At 53.0% G+C, this 18183-nt stretch overlaps 1 protein-coding gene across 1 annotated transcript in view; it reads left to right on the top strand.

Moving 5' to 3' along the window:
• DMBT1 (deleted in malignant brain tumors 1) overlaps positions 1 to 17908 on the top strand; it is a 57862-nt gene extending 39954 nt beyond the window's left edge. The window contains exons 19-32 of the mRNA XM_054382308.1: positions 2183 to 2494; positions 2929 to 2949; positions 6269 to 6571; positions 6670 to 6791; positions 7530 to 8004; positions 9126 to 9437; positions 9536 to 9657; positions 10396 to 10870; positions 11992 to 12303; positions 13696 to 13846; positions 14136 to 14347; positions 14560 to 14732; positions 16353 to 16741; positions 17623 to 17908. Coding sequence (XP_054238283.1) covers positions 2183 to 2494; positions 2929 to 2949; positions 6269 to 6571; positions 6670 to 6791; positions 7530 to 8004; positions 9126 to 9437; positions 9536 to 9657; positions 10396 to 10870; positions 11992 to 12303; positions 13696 to 13846; positions 14136 to 14347; positions 14560 to 14732; positions 16353 to 16741; positions 17623 to 17908 — 3665 coding nt within the window. The remainder of the gene's footprint in view (positions 1 to 2182; positions 2495 to 2928; positions 2950 to 6268; positions 6572 to 6669; positions 6792 to 7529; positions 8005 to 9125; positions 9438 to 9535; positions 9658 to 10395; positions 10871 to 11991; positions 12304 to 13695; positions 13847 to 14135; positions 14348 to 14559; positions 14733 to 16352; positions 16742 to 17622) is intronic.
• Positions 17909 to 18183: the final 275 nt, after the last annotated feature.

The following is an 18183-nucleotide window of genomic DNA, read 5'->3' as shown; positions in this document are numbered from 1 at the left end:
TCAAAGAATCAATGTTAGGGGCTGGAAGGGACCTTGAAAGCTCATCCAGTCCAAGCCCCCTCCCAGAGCAGGATCACCTAGAGCAGATCACACAGGAATGCATCCAGGTGGGTCTTGAATATCTGCAGAGAGGGAGACTCCACAACCCCCTCTGGGCAGCCTGTTCCAGTGGACAGGAGATCATTTTCTTTGTACAGTGAGATGATTGTGAAATCTATGGTAGCACAAATCCTTCCTTCCAGGCAGTGGAAAATGTTGCTCTTGAGCAACAAATCCTTCTAGATAACCCAGGAAGTTACAAAATCTGAAACAACAAATCAAACATTTATTATTTTGTTTTGTTTTGTTTCAGACCAGAGGGCTGTGTTCGGTTTATTGTTCTGCTGTGAAAAAAGAAACCTATAGAGCCCCTCCCCTGCAGAAGGAGAGAGCATATATTGTGGCTGTCCTTTCTGTCAGCATGGCTTGGTGGGATGGGTACCACCATGATCTTGCCTTGGCTGCTCTTGATAGGTTCAGCACTTCTGGAGGCCAGATCAGGTAAAGCACCTAGACTTGTTCCAGGGCACAGGGGAAAAAAGGAATTGTAAAGACTGTTGGTATCCTCTCTGTGGATTCCATGGACACATTCGTGTTCCTGCTGCTATTGGTTTGGGCAGATGATTAAAGGGGAATTGGATGAAAGAGATTGCAAAGTGTTGTTCTGCAAAAATGCTGAACAAATTGCCACAGGGAATGATTTAAACCATTTTGTGGAGTTCTTGTTATTGCCACAGGCTCGCACTTGTCTCCAGTACCTTGTATCACTGTGGGAATTGTGACTGTGAGGATGTTATCAACAAGTCATTCTTTCAGTTGCAGAAAGCTGACCTAAGACTTAAGGAAGAATTTGTTTCCTCTAACTGCATAATTATTCCAGAGAACATGCACTCATACCTATGCTATATACTGAATGTTGCTTCTGTTATTTGATCCTTCTTCATCTTAGGTGCAACCTAATGAAATATGAGAAGAAGTCAGTGTTTATAGTCTAGTCCTGTGGATAAATGAGGGACATCTAGAAGTAATGAAAGACATAAAACACTTTTAGTCCAACTGTTTGGTCTTTTGGTCGTTGACTTTTTCCTCATTTTATTTGCTTATCTCCTAAGTGACTCAGGTGACTTTGAGTTAAATAGTTCTATGTATATCCTAGAGTAATTGCAGGCAATTTTTCTGACTAGTTATTCAAGCATCGTTATGACTCTTACTGCAGCCATCTGTCCTTTGCTTGCCTGGTGATAAACCTTCTCACTCTGGCTGCTCCTGTTCTTCTCTCTGGTCTTGGCTTTGCTCCCCAGCCCCTGCCTCTACCTCCTGGGTCAGAGTAACTGCTGTGTTTGTATGACCACAAGTTTTTGTTCTTTTGACACCTCCAGAATGTGAGGCAGGACTCAGCCTACCGAATTGCATGCCCAGATGATGGTTGTGCTCTCAGGGTGATGACAGACCCTGACTGAAAGCAAATAATACTGGCTTAGATCAGCTTTGCTTTCCTAATCCTGCCCTGACTTTTTGCCAGGTTTGCTGTTTCCTGTCAGTGTGGTTCAAAACTGTAGGTGTAGAAGCAGATACTTGAAGAAATAAGTCAAGCGGCACTTTTGTAGCTTCTCCCTTTGAACTGCCAGTTAAACTGAAACAAACAGGGACAAATTTAGTTTGGACACTGTCCTGACTGTTCTTCTGGTCCAATAACAAAGAATTAGATGCAGTGAAGAAATCCTAGAGCTGTTAACTTCTCAGATTTGTTTTGCTCTGGGTGACTTATTCAGAGTTTAATAACAAGTGAAATTTGGCAGAAAGGCAAAATGTAACAAGTGCAGCATTCTTGTCTTGAGTTCCAAAGTGCAACTACTGAAATCTGGTTACAACATTTATTTGCTCACTTACACCTAACAGTAGAACTTAAGACAGGAGGCCGTTTTCTCTTGCCCTATTGCTTGTTACTTGGGAGAAGACACCCACTTTGCCCCAGGTGGTGGGTGGTTGTTGAGAGCAAGAAGGTCTCCCCTCAGCCTCCTCTCCTCCAACCCAAGTTCCCTCAGCCACTCCTCATAAGATTTGTGCTCTAGACCCTCCACCACCTTTGTGGCTCCTCTGTCTGTTTTGCCTGTGTTTTTGCTCAATTTTCTCTCTCCCATAGTGAACCGTCTCCTGCTGGTGAATGGAAGGCACAGATGTGAAGGTCGTGTTGAGATCTACTACAGAGGCCAGCTGGGGACAGTCTGTGATGATTACTGGGACCTCTCTGCTGCCCAGGTTGTGTGCAGACAACTGAGATGTGGCCCTGCCATTGCAGCTCCAGGCAGTGCTTACTTTGGACAAGGCTCAGGCCCCATCCTGCTGGACAACGTGAGGTGCAGGGGAGATGAGATCTCTTTGTCAGCCTGTAATCACTCTGGCTGGAGGGTGCACAACTGTGCCCACTATGAAGATGCTGGAGTTGTCTGTTCAGGTGCTGTCACATTTTTGATTTTCTAACTAGTCCTGCTATTTCTTGCACTCCATATGCACGTGTCAGCACAGGGCTCTACAGATACTCTCCTGAGATGAGATTTCAGTCAGTCGAGACCTATGGTGGAAAGCTATGGCAGATACACCAGATGTATGTCTAGTCTTTTTGTTTCCATCTTATTAGGAGCAATTTTCTGTCTGTGGAAGAGGACACTCCCTCTGAAAAGGCCTGTCCTCATCAAGCAGAGTCTGATCTTCCAACAAGCCTGTCTTTTCACTCCACTGACCATGCAGAACCAGCACGGACTCCTATTTTTCACCCAAGGGTGGTATAGAATCATAGAATCATAGAATCAGTCAGGGTTGGAAGGGACCACAAGGATCATCCAGTTCCAACCCCCCTGCCATGGGCAGGGACACCTCACACTACATCAGGCTGGCCAGAGCCTCATCCAGCCTGGCTGCAAACACCTCCAGGGATGGAGCCTCAACCACCTCCCTTGACAACCCATTCCAGGCTCTCACCACTCTCATGGAGAAGAACTTCTTCCTCACATCCAGCCTGAATCTCCCCAATTCCAGCTTCATTCCATTCCCCCTAGTCCTGTCATTACCTGATAGCCTAAAAAGTCCCTCCCCAGCTTTCTTGTAGCCCCCTTCAGATACTGGAAGCCCACAAGAAGGTCACCTCAGAGCCTTCTCTTCTCCAGACTGAACAGCCCCAACTCTTTCAGTCTGTCCTCATAGGAGAGGAGCTCCAGCCCTCTGCTCATCCTTGTGGCCCTTCTCTGGACACCTTCCAGCATGTCCATATCCCTCTTGTAATAGGGGCTCCAGAACTGGATGCAGTACTCCAGGTGCAATGTGCAGAACTCTTATTCCATCCAATCCCTCTGCACTGCAATGTGCAGAACTCTTATTCCATCTAATCCCTCTGCACTGAATAAATCAAAACTAGAGGCAAAGCTGGGTCTGAAAGTTAATGTTCATCAGAGAGAAACAGGGTGAGGTGATACCCATTTTAACATGGCAATCCTTAATGCATTCATTATGGCAATAATAATTCTGCAGCCACAACCAGACTGCCAAATTTTGCATTGTTTCTGTGTTTTTGAAGCTTTCCTTCAAGTTTAGGTCCATCCTTCACCAATATCCATCCATTTTGAGTACTGTGTCAGCATGCTGCCCTTCTGATTTCACTTTGCCCTTACTCTTTAAGGACAGTTAGTTCATTTTCTCATTATTTCATGTTGTGTATTAGCAACAGATCGTCATGAACTGAGACATGGCTGGTGACAGCAGGTCACCCAGGTGTTTTGCACATATATTGTGGTCTTCCACATTTCCTCAGAGAGGGAGCTGCATGCCAAAAAAAAATTCTGGCTACATCAGTGTTTTGCACTTAGGAGAAACTGCCCAGACTTGCCAGACACCTCCATCACCACACATGTGCTGTGTTCAGTGCTATTTTAAGTACCATTTATTTCTTTCTTGCATTCATAGCTCCAGTGCCTACAACCAACTGGCCATGTTCAACAGGTGATTCATCTCTTGCTGCGCCAAGCACGATCCCACAACCACTGCCCAGGCTGCTCCTAGGGGATGACCTGATCCCCTGCAGAAGGGCATCCACGACAGTGATAGGCCCAAGCTCTACAGTTGCCAGCAATCCTGCCAGCAACCATATGAGCTCCTGGCTCTGTGGCAGGAGCGTGTAGACAACAGCCTCTGGTGGTGCCTGAGGTGTGGTGTCCCATGGCTGGGAGCAGATGCCACATGAGTATCTTTCCCTGTTGTCACCATCTGGAAATACTACTTTCAAGAAAAGATTTCAATTGGCTCTTACCCACCTTCATAATCTCCATTGTGGCCAGTCAGGACGGATTTCCCTTCAGCCTTGCGGAGCAGTACCCTTTGCATGAGCATGGTCCTTACACGGGTGGTGTCTTTCTTCCATACAGAAAAGGATACTACGGAACTGACAACCTTAACACCAGAGGAAACCTCTTTAGAGATAAGCACCACAGAACCCATTACCAATCCAGCAGAGATGACCACCACAGAGCAAACAACCCTCACAGAAGAGATGACTTCCTCAGTGGCCATGAGCACAACAGCATTAATCACCTCAACAGAGGAGACAACATCCGCAGCAGACACAACCACCGAAGCACTAACGACCACCACAGCACAAACAAGCTCCATAGCAACCTGGAGCACTGCCCTGGAGAGTACTGCATTACCCTTGACCTCTGTAGCAGAGTTATCAACATCCCCAGCAGAAACCACCAGCGCAGCATTTATGAACTTCCTAGCCGAGACATCCTCCCCACTAGAGATGACCATCACACCCTCATCAGCACCCACAGCAGAGACAACCCTCCTGGCAGACCCAACCCCCACAGCAACCACAACTGGCAAAGCAGAGGACAGCTCACCAGGTACCCTGTCCATTGTCACTCACTGAGATACTTACTGCCCCAGATCTCCCTTCCCAGATCTAATTGCACTGGAAGGAATCTCCCATCATTGGACCATTCCAGTTACACCATTCCTGGTACCCAAGTCATTCTGCCTTCATCCCTTGAGTTCTTCCATGGGTAGTACCATAGCCGTCTCCTAACCATAATACGCTGTGATTTGGGATGTTACTGGAAAAAAGAAAGCTGCTTCATGCATTGCATGCATTGCAAAAGAAGTAGGACCTGCAGGGGCATGTAGTTCTTGTCCAGAGAGCAGGGAAATGTGTGAAACAGAGAAGTCAAGAGGGTCCTTTCAATTGAACATGTCAAGTGCCACAGGACAGGGCCTCTTTGAAGACAAAGCTGCTCTGGGATGCTGGGCACAACATCTGCGTGCAGCCTTTCTCACTGTCACCACATCTTCTTTGCCTCTGCAGCTCCAGCGGGCACCACCACCTGGCCATCCTTGGCAGGTAACTCCTGCCCCCCCCAGAGCCATCCCTGGCCTCGCAGCAGCTGCGCAGGCTCCCCAGCTGCCACCTGGCAGTGCAGGGGGCCAGGCTGCAGGGGCCCACAAAGCTTCTGCACTGGCAACCATTTCACTCTCTCTTCTTCCTTGCAGCTGCACCTCCATCCACTCCTGCCCCATGGCCATACTCAGCAGGTAATTTCTTCTCTTTCTCAGTCTTGCAGCCAGCCCTAGCCCAGCATGAGAGGAGAGCAGCGGGGACATGCCAAGCCCAGTTCATGGCTGCAGTTCCCTTCTGCCCATGGCATCTCCAGAGTGCATGAGTGATCCCCATCAGGGCATGGGCAAAAGCCAAGGTGTGCAAAAGTTTTCCCTGCAAATGCTGCAGTGCATGGAACACCTCTGCCCACTGGCAGGTCCTATGGACCCTGCCAGCTGGTCCCTGGGCTGGGAGCTTCTGCATATGCAGGTTCTGTGCTCAGTCTCTGTCCTCCCATATACTGTGTGACACAGACAAGTCCTGATGGTCACTGCAGTTGAATAAAAGGTCCTCTCCTGATGTCAAGTGCCACAGGACAGGGCCTCTTTGAAGACAAAGCTGCTCTGGGGTGCTGGGCACAACATCTGCGTGCAGCCTTTCTCACTGTCACCACATCTTTTTTGCCTCTGCAGCTCCAGCGGGCACCACCACCTGGCCATCCTCGACAGGTAACTCCGGCCCCCCTGAGCCATTCCTGGCCTCGCAGCAGCCGTGCAGGCTCCCCGGCTGCCACCCGGGCAGTGCAGGGGGCCAGGCTGCAGGGGCCCTCACCCCGAGCCTGCTGCCTCACCCCAGGCGGCCGCCTGCGGCTCTCCGGCGGGAGGCACGGCTGCGAGGGACGCGTGGAGCTGAGCGACGGCCGCAGCTGGGGCACGGTGTGCGACGACTCCTGGGACCTGCGGGACGCCCAGGTGGTGTGCCGGCAGCTGGGCTGCGGCCGGGCCCTGGCCGCACCAGGCAGCGCTCGCTTCGACCTCGGCTCCGGCCGCATCTTGCTGGACGACGTGGAGTGCGGCGGGGACGAGCGCTCCCTGCAGCTGTGCCGGCACGGCGGCTGGGGCGTGCACAACTGCGGCCACCATGAGGACGCCAGCGTCGTCTGTGCAGGTGCGTGGCCAGCACAGGGCACCGGCTCCGTGGCAGACCCCGCGGGGCCTGTTGCAGTGCTCTCCCTTAAGAGGGGCTGCACCTTCCTCCCTCGGGAGAGCTGAGACAGAGCAGTGTCTTTGGGGGGCTGTGCTGCCTGGTGCTGAAGCCGGTGCCATGCAAGGGCCTCGTCACACTGGGGGCACAGCAGCCTCTCCACGCTCACAGGTGTAGGTGCTTGGTGCGGTGGCACACAGCAGGACTGCAGGATCATGGTTTGGAAAGGATGGAGCAGCACTGCAGACTCATTAGGCTGGTGTGAGAAGACAGAGTGTCACAACAGAGCCCCACGGCCTCTTTCCCCAGGGGTGCTCCAGCCATTCATTTTCATGTCCATGTCCATCCGCTATCACAGAGCTTCTGCACTGGCAACCATTTCACTCTCTCTTCTTCCTTGCAGCTGCACCTCCATCCACTCCTGCCCCATGGCCATACTCAGCAGGTAATTTCTTCTCTTTCTCAGTCTTGCAGCCAGCCCTAGCCCAGCATGAGAGGAGAGCAGCGGGGACATGCCAAGCCCAGTTCATGGCTGCAGTTCCCTTCTGCCCATGGCATCTCCAGAGTGCATGAGTGATCCCCATCAGGGCATGGGCAAAAGCCAAGGTGTGCAAAAGTTTTCCCTGCAAATGCTGCAGTGCATGGAACACCTCTGCCCACTGGCAGGTCCTATGGACCCTGCCAGCTGGTCCCTGGGCTGGGAGCTTCTGCATATGCAGGTTCTGTGCTCAGTCTCTGTCCTCCTATATACTGTGTGACACAGACAAGTCCTGATGGTCACTGCAGTTGAATAAAAGGTCCTCTCCTGATGTCAAGTGCCACAGGACAGGGCCTCTTTGAAGACAAAGCTGCTCTGGGGTGCTGGGCACAACATCTGCGTGCAGCCTTTCTCACTGTCACCACATCTTTTTTGCCTCTGCAGCTCCAGCGGGCACCACCACCTGGCCATCCTCGACAGGTAACTCCGGCCCCCCTGAGCCATTCCTGGCCTCGCAGCAGCCGTGCAGGCTCCCCGGCTGCCACCCGGGCAGTGCAGGGGGCCAGGCTGCAGGGGCCCTCACCCCGAGCCTGCTGCCTCACCCCAGGCGGCCGCCTGCGGCTCTCCGGCGGGAGGCACGGCTGCGAGGGACGCGTGGAGCTGAGCGACGGCCGCAGCTGGGGCACGGTGTGCGACGACTCCTGGGACCTGCGGGACGCCCAGGTGGTGTGCCGGCAGCTGGGCTGCGGCCGGGCCCTGGCCGCACCAGGCAGCGCTCGCTTCGACCTCGGCTCCGGCCGCATCTTGCTGGACGACGTGGAGTGCGGCGGGGACGAGCGCTCCCTGCAGCTGTGCCGGCACGGCGGCTGGGGCGTGCACAACTGCGGCCACCATGAGGACGCCAGCGTCGTCTGTGCAGGTGCGTGGCCAGCACAGGGCACCGGCTCCGTGGCAGACCCCGCGGGGCCTGTTGCAGTGCTCTCCCTTAAGAGGGGCTGCACCTTCCTCCCTCGGGAGAGCTGAGACAGAGCAGTGTCTTTGGGGGGCTGTGCTGCCTGGTGCTGAAGCCGGTGCCATGCAAGGGCCTCGTCACACTGGGGGCACAGCAGCCTCTCCACGCTCACAGGTGTAGGTGCTTGGTGCGGTGGCACACAGCAGGACTGCAGGATCATGGTTTGGAAAGGATGGAGCAGCACTGCAGACTCATTAGGCTGGTGTGAGAAGACAGAGTGTCACAACAGAGCCCCACGGCCTCTTTCCCCAGGGGTGCTCCAGCCATTCATTTTCATGTCCATGTCCATCCGCTATCACAGAGCTTCTGCACTGGCAACCATTTCACTCTCTCTTCTTCCTTGCAGCTGCACCTCCATCCACTCCTGCCCCATGGCCATACTCAGCAGGTAATTTCTTCTCTTTCTCAGTCTTGCAGCCAGCCCTAGCCCAGCATGAGAGGAGAGCAGCGGGGACATGCCAAGCCCAGTTCATGGCTGCAGTTCCCTTCTGCCCATGGCATCTCCAGAGTGCATGAGTGATCCCCATCAGGGCATGGGCAAAAGCCAAGGTGTGCAAAAGTTTTCCCTGCAAATGCTGCAGTGCATGGAACACCTCTGCCCACTGGCAGGTCCTATGGACCCTGCCAGCTGGTCCCTGGGCTGGGAGCTTCTGCATATGCAGGTTCTGTGCTCAGTCTCTGTCCTCCTATATACTGTGTGACACAGACAAGTCCTGATGGTCACTGCAGTTGAATAAAAGGTCCTCTCCTGATGTCAAGTGCCACAGGACAGGGCCTCTTTGAAGACAAAGCTGCTCTGGGATGCTGGGCACAACATCTGCGTGCAGCCTTTCTCACTGTCACCACATCTTCTTTGCCTCTGCAGCTCCAGCGGGCACCACCACCTGGCCATCCTCGACAGGTAACTCCGGCCCCCCTGAGCCATTCCTGGCCTCGCAGCAGCCGTGCAGGCTCCCCGGCTGCCACCCGGGCAGTGCAGGGGGCCAGGCTGCAGGGGCCCTCACCCCGAGCCTGCTGCCTCACCCCAGGCGGCCGCCTGCGGCTCTCCGGCGGGAGGCACGGCTGCGAGGGACGTGTGGAGCTGAGCGACGGCCGCAGCTGGGGCACGGTGTGCGACGACTCCTGGGACCTGCGGGACGCCCAGGTGGTGTGCCGGCAGCTGGGCTGCGGCCGGGCCCTGGCCGCACCAGGCAGCGCTCGCTTCGGCCTCGGCTCCGGCCGCATCTTGCTGGACGACGTGGAGTGCGGCGGGGACGAGCGCTCCCTGCAGCTGTGCCGGCACGGCGGCTGGGGCGTGCACAACTGCGGCCACCATGAGGACGCCAGCGTCGTCTGTGCAGGTGCGTGGCCAGCACAGGGCACCGGCTCCGTGGCAGACCCCGCGGGGCCTGTTGCAGTGCTCTCCCTTAAGAGGGGCTGCACCTTCCTCCCTCGGGAGAGCTGAGACAGAGCAGTGTCTTTGGGGGGCTGTGCTGCCTGGTGCTGAAGCCGGTGCCATGCAAGGGCCTCGTCACACTGGGGGCACAGCAGCCTCTCCACGCTCACAGGTGTAGGTGCTTGGTGCGGTGGCACACAGCAGGACTGCAGGATCATGGTTTGGAAAGGATGGAGCAGCACTGCAGACTCATTAGGCTGGTGTGAGAAGACAGAGTGTCACAACAGAGCCCCACGGCCTCTTTCCCCAGGGGTGCTCCAGCCATTCATTTTCATGTCCATGTCCATCCGCTATCACAGAGCTTCTGCACTGGCAACCATTTCACTCTCTCTTCTTCCTTGCAGCTGCACCTCCATCCACTCCTGCCCCATGGCCATACTCAGCAGGTAATTTCTTCTCTTTCTCAGTCTTGCAGCCAGCCCTAGCCCAGCATGAGAGGAGAGCAGCGGGGACATGCCAAGCCCAGTTCATGGCTGCAGTTCCCTTCTGCCCATGGCATCTCCAGAGTGCATGAGTGATCCCCATCAGGGCATGGGCAAAAGCCAAGGTGTGCAAAAGTTTTCCCTGCAAATGCTGCAGTGCATGGAACACCTCTGCCCACTGGCAGGTCCTATGGACCCTGCCAGCTGGTCCCTGGGCTGGGAGCTTCTGCATATGCAGGTTCTGTGCTCAGTCTCTGTCCTCCTATATACTGTGTGACACAGACAAGTCCTGATGGTCACTGCAGTTGAATAAAAGGTCCTCTCCTGATGTCAAGTGCCACAGGACAGGGCCTCTTTGAAGACAAAGCTGCTCTGGGGTGCTGGGCACAACATCTGCGTGCAGCCTTTCTCACTGTCACCACATCTTTTTTGCCTCTGCAGCTCCAGCGGGCACCACCACCTGGCCATCCTCGACAGGTAACTCCGGCCCCCCTGAGCCATTCCTGGCCTCGCAGCAGCCGTGCAGGCTCCCCGGCTGCCACCCGGGCAGTGCAGGGGGCCAGGCTGCAGGGGCCCTCACCCCGAGCCTGCTGCCTCACCCCAGGCGGCCGCCTGCGGCTCTCCGGCGGGAGGCACGGCTGCGAGGGACGCGTGGAGCTGAGCGACGGCCGCAGCTGGGGCACGGTGTGCGACGACTCCTGGGACCTGCGGGACGCCCAGGTGGTGTGCCGGCAGCTGGGCTGCGGCCGGGCCCTGGCCGCACCAGGCAGCGCTCGCTTCGACCTCGGCTCCGGCCGCATCTTGCTGGACGACGTGGAGTGCGGCGGGGACGAGCGCTCCCTGCAGCTGTGCCGGCACGGCGGCTGGGGCGTGCACAACTGCGGCCACCATGAGGACGCCAGCGTCGTCTGTGCAGGTGCGTGGCCAGCACAGGGCACCGGCTCCGTGGCAGACCCCGCGGGGCCTGTTGCAGTGCTCTCCCTTAAGAGGGGCTGCACCTTCCTCCCTCGGGAGAGCTGAGACAGAGCAGTGTCTTTGGGGGGCTGTGCTGCCTGGTGCTGAAGCCGGTGCCATGCAAGGGCCTCGTCACACTGGGGGCACAGCAGCCTCTCCACGCTCACAGGTGTAGGTGCTTGGTGCGGTGGCACACAGCAGGACTGCAGGATCATGGTTTGGAAAGGATGGAGCAGCACTGCAGACTCATTAGGCTGGTGTGAGAAGACAGAGTGTCACAACAGAGCCCCACGGCCTCTTTCCCCAGGGGTGCTCCAGCCATTCATTTTCATGTCCATGTCCATCCGCTATCACAGAGCTTCTGCACTGGCAACCATTTCACTCTCTCTTCTTCCTTGCAGCTGCACCTCCATCCACTCCTGCCCCATGGCCATACTCAGCAGGTAATTTCTTCTCTTTCTCAGTCTTGCAGCCAGCCCTAGCCCAGCATGAGAGGAGAGCAGCGGGGACATGCCAAGCCCAGTTCATGGCTGCAGTTCCCTTCTGCCCATGGCATCTCCAGAGTGCATGAGTGATCCCCATCAGGGCATGGGCAAAAGCCAAGGTGTGCAAAAGTTTTCCCTGCAAATGCTGCAGTGCATGGAACACCTCTGCCCACTGGCAGGTCCTATGGACCCTGCCAGCTGGTCCCTGGGCTGGGAGCTTCTGCATATGCAGGTTCTGTGCTCAGTCTCTGTCCTCCTATATACTGTGTGACACAGACAAGTCCTGATGGTCACTGCAGTTGAATAAAAGGTCCTCTCCTGATGTCAAGTGCCACAGGACAGGGCCTCTTTGAAGACAAAGCTGCTCTGGGATGCTGGGCACAACATCTGCGTGCAGCCTTTCTCACTGTCACCACATCTTCTTTGCCTCTGCAGCTCCAGCGGGCACCACCACCTGGCCATCCTCGACAGGTAACTCCGGCCCCCCTGAGCCATTCCTGGCCTCGCAGCAGCCGTGCAGGCTCCCCGGCTGCCACCCGGGCAGTGCAGGGGGCCAGGCTGCAGGGGCCCTCACCCCGAGCCTGCTGCCTCACCCCAGGCGGCCGCCTGCGGCTCTCCGGCGGGAGGCACGGCTGCGAGGGACGTGTGGAGCTGAGCGACGGCCGCAGCTGGGGCACGGTGTGCGACGACTCCTGGGACCTGCGGGACGCCCAGGTGGTGTGCCGGCAGCTGGGCTGCGGCCGGGCCCTGGCCGCACCAGGCAGCGCTCGCTTCGGCCTCGGCTCCGGCCGCATCTTGCTGGACGACGTGGAGTGCGGCGGGGACGAGCGCTCCCTGCAGCTGTGCCGGCACGGCGGCTGGGGCATGCACAACTGCGGCCACCATGAGGACGCCAGCGTCGTCTGTGCAGGTGCGTGGCCAGCACAGGGCACCGGCTCTCTTGAGCTCATGTCGCACTCTGCCCGGCGCCTTGTGTCCCCATGCCCTCGTCACTACAATGCCCATCCTGGTACCATATGTCCCCATAATGGGGCCAGGCCTGTGCCCCAGCACCTTTCAAACGAACAACTCTTCTCACTTGTGGCTTTTCTTCCTCCACATGCACAGCTCCTCTGACCACACCTACCCCTGCATCAGGTAATGTTCTCCTGCAACTCTTCTCACCTTTTCATTTGTTGCCTTTTTCCCTTTTGTGTTTTTATCAATTTCATTGTAAACTTGCACAAGAGTTGTTGATCAGGCTGTGATCTCCCCTTTCATTTGAGTGATGGTTATTTTGCAATTCTGCTGGTTGTCTCTGGCCATACCACTTTCTGGCTGTGCTCTTAGCTAGGTCGAGCCTTAGGAAATGTCTTAATCTCTAGTTTTAACTTCATACATCAGTCTCGGCAGGGTGACATATGATTGCAATCTATAGTTTGGGGCTATTCTGCATACTAGAATTGTTTTGATCTTCACCTGCTATTTTTGCTTTAGAAAGGGGATTTTAGATTCAGATTTTGATGCTTCATAGGAGAAAATAGTACAAAAGGCACCTGAAAGCCTGCCCCATCTAATCAGAAGAAGGTTCAGTGCCTGGGTACAGCTGATGCTCCCAAGCTTGGACCAGCTTGCAAATCACCAAATCCCTAGGCTGAGAGGAGTGTGTTGCACTGTGCAGGAACATGAAATGGGTGTTCGTTGCCTTTACATCTCACATCTGTTAAGTTCAGAGCTTGTGCTTACCTCCCTATGGGGAAAGACTTCAGGATCATCTGTGTGTATTGTTCATAAACATGAAAGCTTTTTGCAGCTACATTTATAGGGGAAATGAGACATCTATAAGACTTAGCCCAGCAGCCTGGAGTGCTTATGTCAGTTTGAGACCATCAAATTACAGATTTTCATGGAAGACTTCCAGTTTACTTATCCTCAAAACACCTGAGGAATCGGGAGAAGCAGCAGAGCAGCCAAGGGGATACTCTCTGTTCAGGAAGATACTTCCATTTTGACTGTTACGACACCTCCCAGAACCAGACCTCAACTACAGAAATGTGAAACCAGAGCAGAAAGGTTCAAGGTGTTACCAGCCCAGCCTGAAGAGGGTGGTCTGATACCATGGATGGGACAGGGAATCCCAAATTCAACATGAAAGCAAACCTAAAGTAAAAACAAATACTTGCTTTGATTGAGGTCACACAGAATGTCATCTGCAGCCAGCAGGTGACCTGCTTTTCAGGAGCTGTGGCTGAGACACTTAACAGTTGAGGAAGGATTTTGTAGAGGTCACTGTAAATAAATTCTCTTCCATTTCTTTCTGCAGCACCTTATTTTTGTGGTGGCTCAATCTCAAATTCCTCTGGGATGCTGCAGAGTCCCTCCTACCCTGGAAGCTATCCAAACAATGCTGACTGCGTGTGGGAAATAAAAGTAGAGAACAATTTCCGTGTCATGCTCACCTTTAGAGACATTGCGTAAGTAAAACCTTGACTCCCTGGGCAAGTAACAAAGCCAAACACTGCTTGAGAAGTTTGAAAACCTGCTTAGGAAGAGGCAACCTTCCCAGTTGTAAAGATATTTTCAGTAACATCCCGTTGGAAGTCCAGAAGAAAATCTGGATTGCTATAGGATTTTCTGCTCACAATGTTCAGCTACAGCTGCCTACAAAAGGAATAAAACCTGTGAAAGATTTTATCACGTACCAGGCAGCTCAGTCAGGATTTCTGAAATGCATTTGACAAGGTGCTAACATTTCCTTTCCAGACTGCAAGGTGGCAGCTGCCAGCATGACTATGTTGAACTCTATGATGGGCCCCTACACTCATCCCCACTCCTTGGGAGACTTTGCTCTGGTTCCTTCCCCACCTACACATCCTCTTCAAACATGATGGCCATTCTCTTTCACAGTGATTCTACACACACCTTCAGAGGCTTTCAGGCTCACTACTCCTCCATCCCAGCAGATCACAACACTAGTAAGTTCCCAGACGAGCCTCTTCGTTGCTTTTGTTTCCAAAATAAATGTGTGCTTAGAGATGTTAGGGGAATGAAATGATGTGTGTGAAATACAATGAGCTGATGTGTTAATGCTCACCTTCTAAATGAAGAAAACACCAACGCTTGTTTCAATTACAACTTTCAATCAACGATGAATTCTTGAATTCATTGTGTCTTCTTCTTCTGCCAGCCCTTCTGTGCTTACCAGACTATATGCACGCAGTGGTGAGCAGGGACTATCTCCAGTCTCAGGGTTACTCAGAGCAGATGGTCACCCTGGAGGACAGCAGCTGCAGACCAACAGTCACCCCACGTGAGGTCATATTCAACATCCCCTACACTGGCTGTGGGACCACACGAGAGGTATGGTCACCCTTGTGTGCCTGCAAGAAGAGTGGTGCTAAGCAGTGAACTATCCAGAGGAAATTAGTGCTTTACCTTTCCATGCCTTAGGGAATCCCCATGCTTCATTAAATTGAGCTACTAGGGAGGAAAGCCTGGGAGGGAGTTATATGAACTTCCCATGGTATAAAGTGGATGTAGTCTTGCAAGAGCCTTGCAGCCTTGAGATTTCTCTGCACTACACTGTTGGTGGAGGTAAGCCTGGGAGGGAGTTATATGAACTTCCCATGGCATAAAGTGGATGTACTCTTGCAAGTGCCACACAGCTTTGAGATTACTCTGCACTACACTGTTGGTGTGTTGTACAGATGTTCAATGAATGTGCTTTGCTTTGGATTTGGCAAGGAGGTTTTCTGCACTGGTTTTGAGGGACTTTTTAGGGTGTCAGATAGTGATAGGACTGGGGGGAATGGATTGAAGCTAGAGGAGGGCAGATTTAGATTGGACATTAGGAAGAAGTTCTTCACCATAAGGGTGGTGAGACACTGGCACAGGTTGCCCAGGGAGGTGGTGGAAGCCTCATCCCTGGAGGTTTCTGCAGCCAGGCTGGATGTGGCTCTGGGCAACCTGCTGTAGTGTGAGGTGTCCCTGCCCATGGCAAGGGGGTTGGAACTGGCTGATCCTTGAAGTCCCTTCCAACCCTGACAATTCTGTGATTCTGTTTGATTACATACTTCAGCAAGCTGATTTACAATGTGTGAGCAGAAAAGACTAACACTGAGCTTCTCAGTTTAAAGAGCTTAAGATGAATCACAACAACCCCATGTAGCGCTACAGGCTGGGGACAGAATGGCTGGAGAGCAGCCAAACAGAAAGGGACCTGGGGGTGCTGGTTGACAGTAGGCTGAACTTGAGCCAGCATTGTGCCCAGGCGGCCAGGAGAGCCAATGGCATCCTGGCCTGGATCAGGAATACTGTACCCACTAGGACAGGAAGCTTATTCTTCCCCTGTACTCAGCTCTGGTCAGGCCACACCTTGAGTACTGTGTCCAGTTCTGGGCCCCTCAATTCAAGAAAGATGTTGAGGTACTGGAATGTGTCCAGAGAAGGGCAACAAAGGTGGGGAGGGGCCTGGAACACAGCCCTGTGAGGAGAGGCTGGAGAAGAGGAGGCTCAGGGGTGACCTCATTGCTGTCTACAACTATCTGAAGAGAGGTTGTAGCCAGGTGGAGGTCGGTCTCCAGGCAACCAGCAGCAGAACGAGGGGACACAGTCTCAAGCTGTGCCAGGGGAGGTATAGGCTGGGTGTTAGGAGGAAGTTCTTCACAGAGAGAGAGAGATTGTCCATTGGTATGTGCTGCCCAGGGAGGTGGTGGAGTCACTGTCCCTGGAGATGTTCAAGAGAAGCCTGGATGAGACGCTTAGTGCCATGGTTTAGTTGATTGGATAGGGCTGGATGATAGGTTGGACTGGATGATCTTGGAGGTCTCTTCCAACCTGGCTGATTCTATGATTCTATGAATCTATGTTTTTTTTAAAGTGCATATTACTCTGTCAAAGCTTAGAACACAGAATCTCGGGGGAGGGGGGGGACGGGGGGTGGGAAAGGCAGTTCCTCATTTGAAATTACCTGTTGGACAGGAGACCAACGACACAATCAACTATTCCAACATGATCAAAGTTACATCTTCTGGCCACATAATCAGGAGGAAAAAGAGTATTAACTTACACATCAATTGCAAAATGCTCCAGAACACATGGATGCAAGTCATGTATGTGGCTGAGGATACTGTGGAGGTGGATGAGAGCCAGTTTGGAAGCTACGACATGAACATCACTTTTTATGATTCCTCATCCTTCGTGCAGCAAGTGCATGACTCTCCCTACTACATTGACCTCAACCAGAACTTGTACCTCCAAGCTTATCTTCACAACTCTGACCCAAATCTGGTTGTGTTTGTGGACACCTGTGTGGCATCACCTGATCCTTATGATTTTAGCACTGTGGCCTATGATATAGTCAGGGATGGGTAAGTGCATTCTCAAGTGGTTAGAAACGTGGCTGCAGTACCTTCTCTGTATTTGTTGAACAGCGCAGAGCCAGTCTGAGTTGGTTTAGATCTCATTGCCAACAGGCTGTTAATAGAGGTCTTTGATTTTCATTTTCATTCTTACAGTATGAGCCTGGATATACAAAATGCCATTTAGATCTTACCAACACTTCGTCCTTGTCCTATACACAAATTTCAGAGCAGTGAGACTGAGGTAGATGAGATGAGAGAGTGAAAACTGGCAGAAGAAATCTCTTGTCCTAGATGTTAAATATTTTAGTAACACTGGGTCAAATGTTAGACTGATTTTTTTTAAGCCTTTAGCAAGAGTCTGTTTTTGACTCTTCACCACTTAAAGTCTCCTTTTGGGAGGAAATTAGAAAAAGGAGTTGTCAGTGCTTTACCTGCTTCCTAGGACTTCACTAAGTCTGTATTGGATAGGTTAAGGAGTGATGGCTTTAAATGGAGAGAGAGAGTGGATTTAGGTTAAATATAAGGAAGAAAGTCTTTCCTATGAGAGGGGTGGGACACTGGCACAGGTTGCCCAGGGAAGTTGTAGATACCCAGTCCCTGAAAGTGTTCAGGACCAGGCTGGATGAGGCTTTGAGCAGCCTGGTCGAGTGAATGGGCAGTGGGGCTGGAACTAGCTGTTACTTAAGATTTCTCCCAATGCAAACTGTTCTCTGATGATTCTCTATTTCAGAAGTCTATACTCAGCTATAAAAGCTGCATTTTTATCCCATCACTGTGTTCCCAGTACTTGGCCATGATATCATTTGGGTTTATTCTATCGTATTTCTGCAGAACTGTACACATCTGTATCCCTGGAGACTAATTATCTTGGGTTTTTTTCTTTCTAGATGTGCTAGAGATCCTTCCTACACCACCTTCTATTCCCCCCAGAGCCACTTTGCTCGCTTCAAATTCAGCGCCTTCGAGTTCCTTAGCCGCCATCCATCAGTGTACCTGCAGTGCCAGCTGGCGGTGTGCCGGCGCTGGGACCTCTCCTCCCGCTGCTACCGGGGCTGTGTCAGCAGGGCCAGGAGAGACACAAGTTCTGCTGAGGGAAAAGTCAGTGTCATGGTTGGACCACTTCAGCTTCAAGCAGGGGATGCTCAGAGCAGGAATGCTGGTAAAGACCAATGACTTTCTCTGCTTCTATGCTTCAAGAACAGCCACAGCCCTGCGGTTCTGACCTGTCACTGAAATCTGCTATAGCTAACCTCACCGCAAAAAGGAAAGGATTGCTTGGCTGACCCGAATGTCTACAGGCTTCTTCTTTCAGCACCTTGCAGACCCCTTGTTTTCATCTGCATATGTAAAAAGTATAACTGCTTTGGCTGTTCCAAAGGAGAGCTAGCATCTAATCCATTGGGGTCTGGAGAACTGGTGTTATGAGGAGTGTCTGAGGGAGCTGGGAT

This window comes from Indicator indicator, chromosome 7 (genome assembly GCF_027791375.1).
Source record: "Indicator indicator isolate 239-I01 chromosome 7, UM_Iind_1.1, whole genome shotgun sequence".
In the NCBI taxonomy this organism is placed as follows: Eukaryota; Metazoa; Chordata; class Aves; order Piciformes; family Indicatoridae; genus Indicator; species Indicator indicator.
The sequence above is the reverse complement of the archived record's forward strand: the minus strand, read 5'-3'. Positions and strand labels throughout refer to the sequence as shown.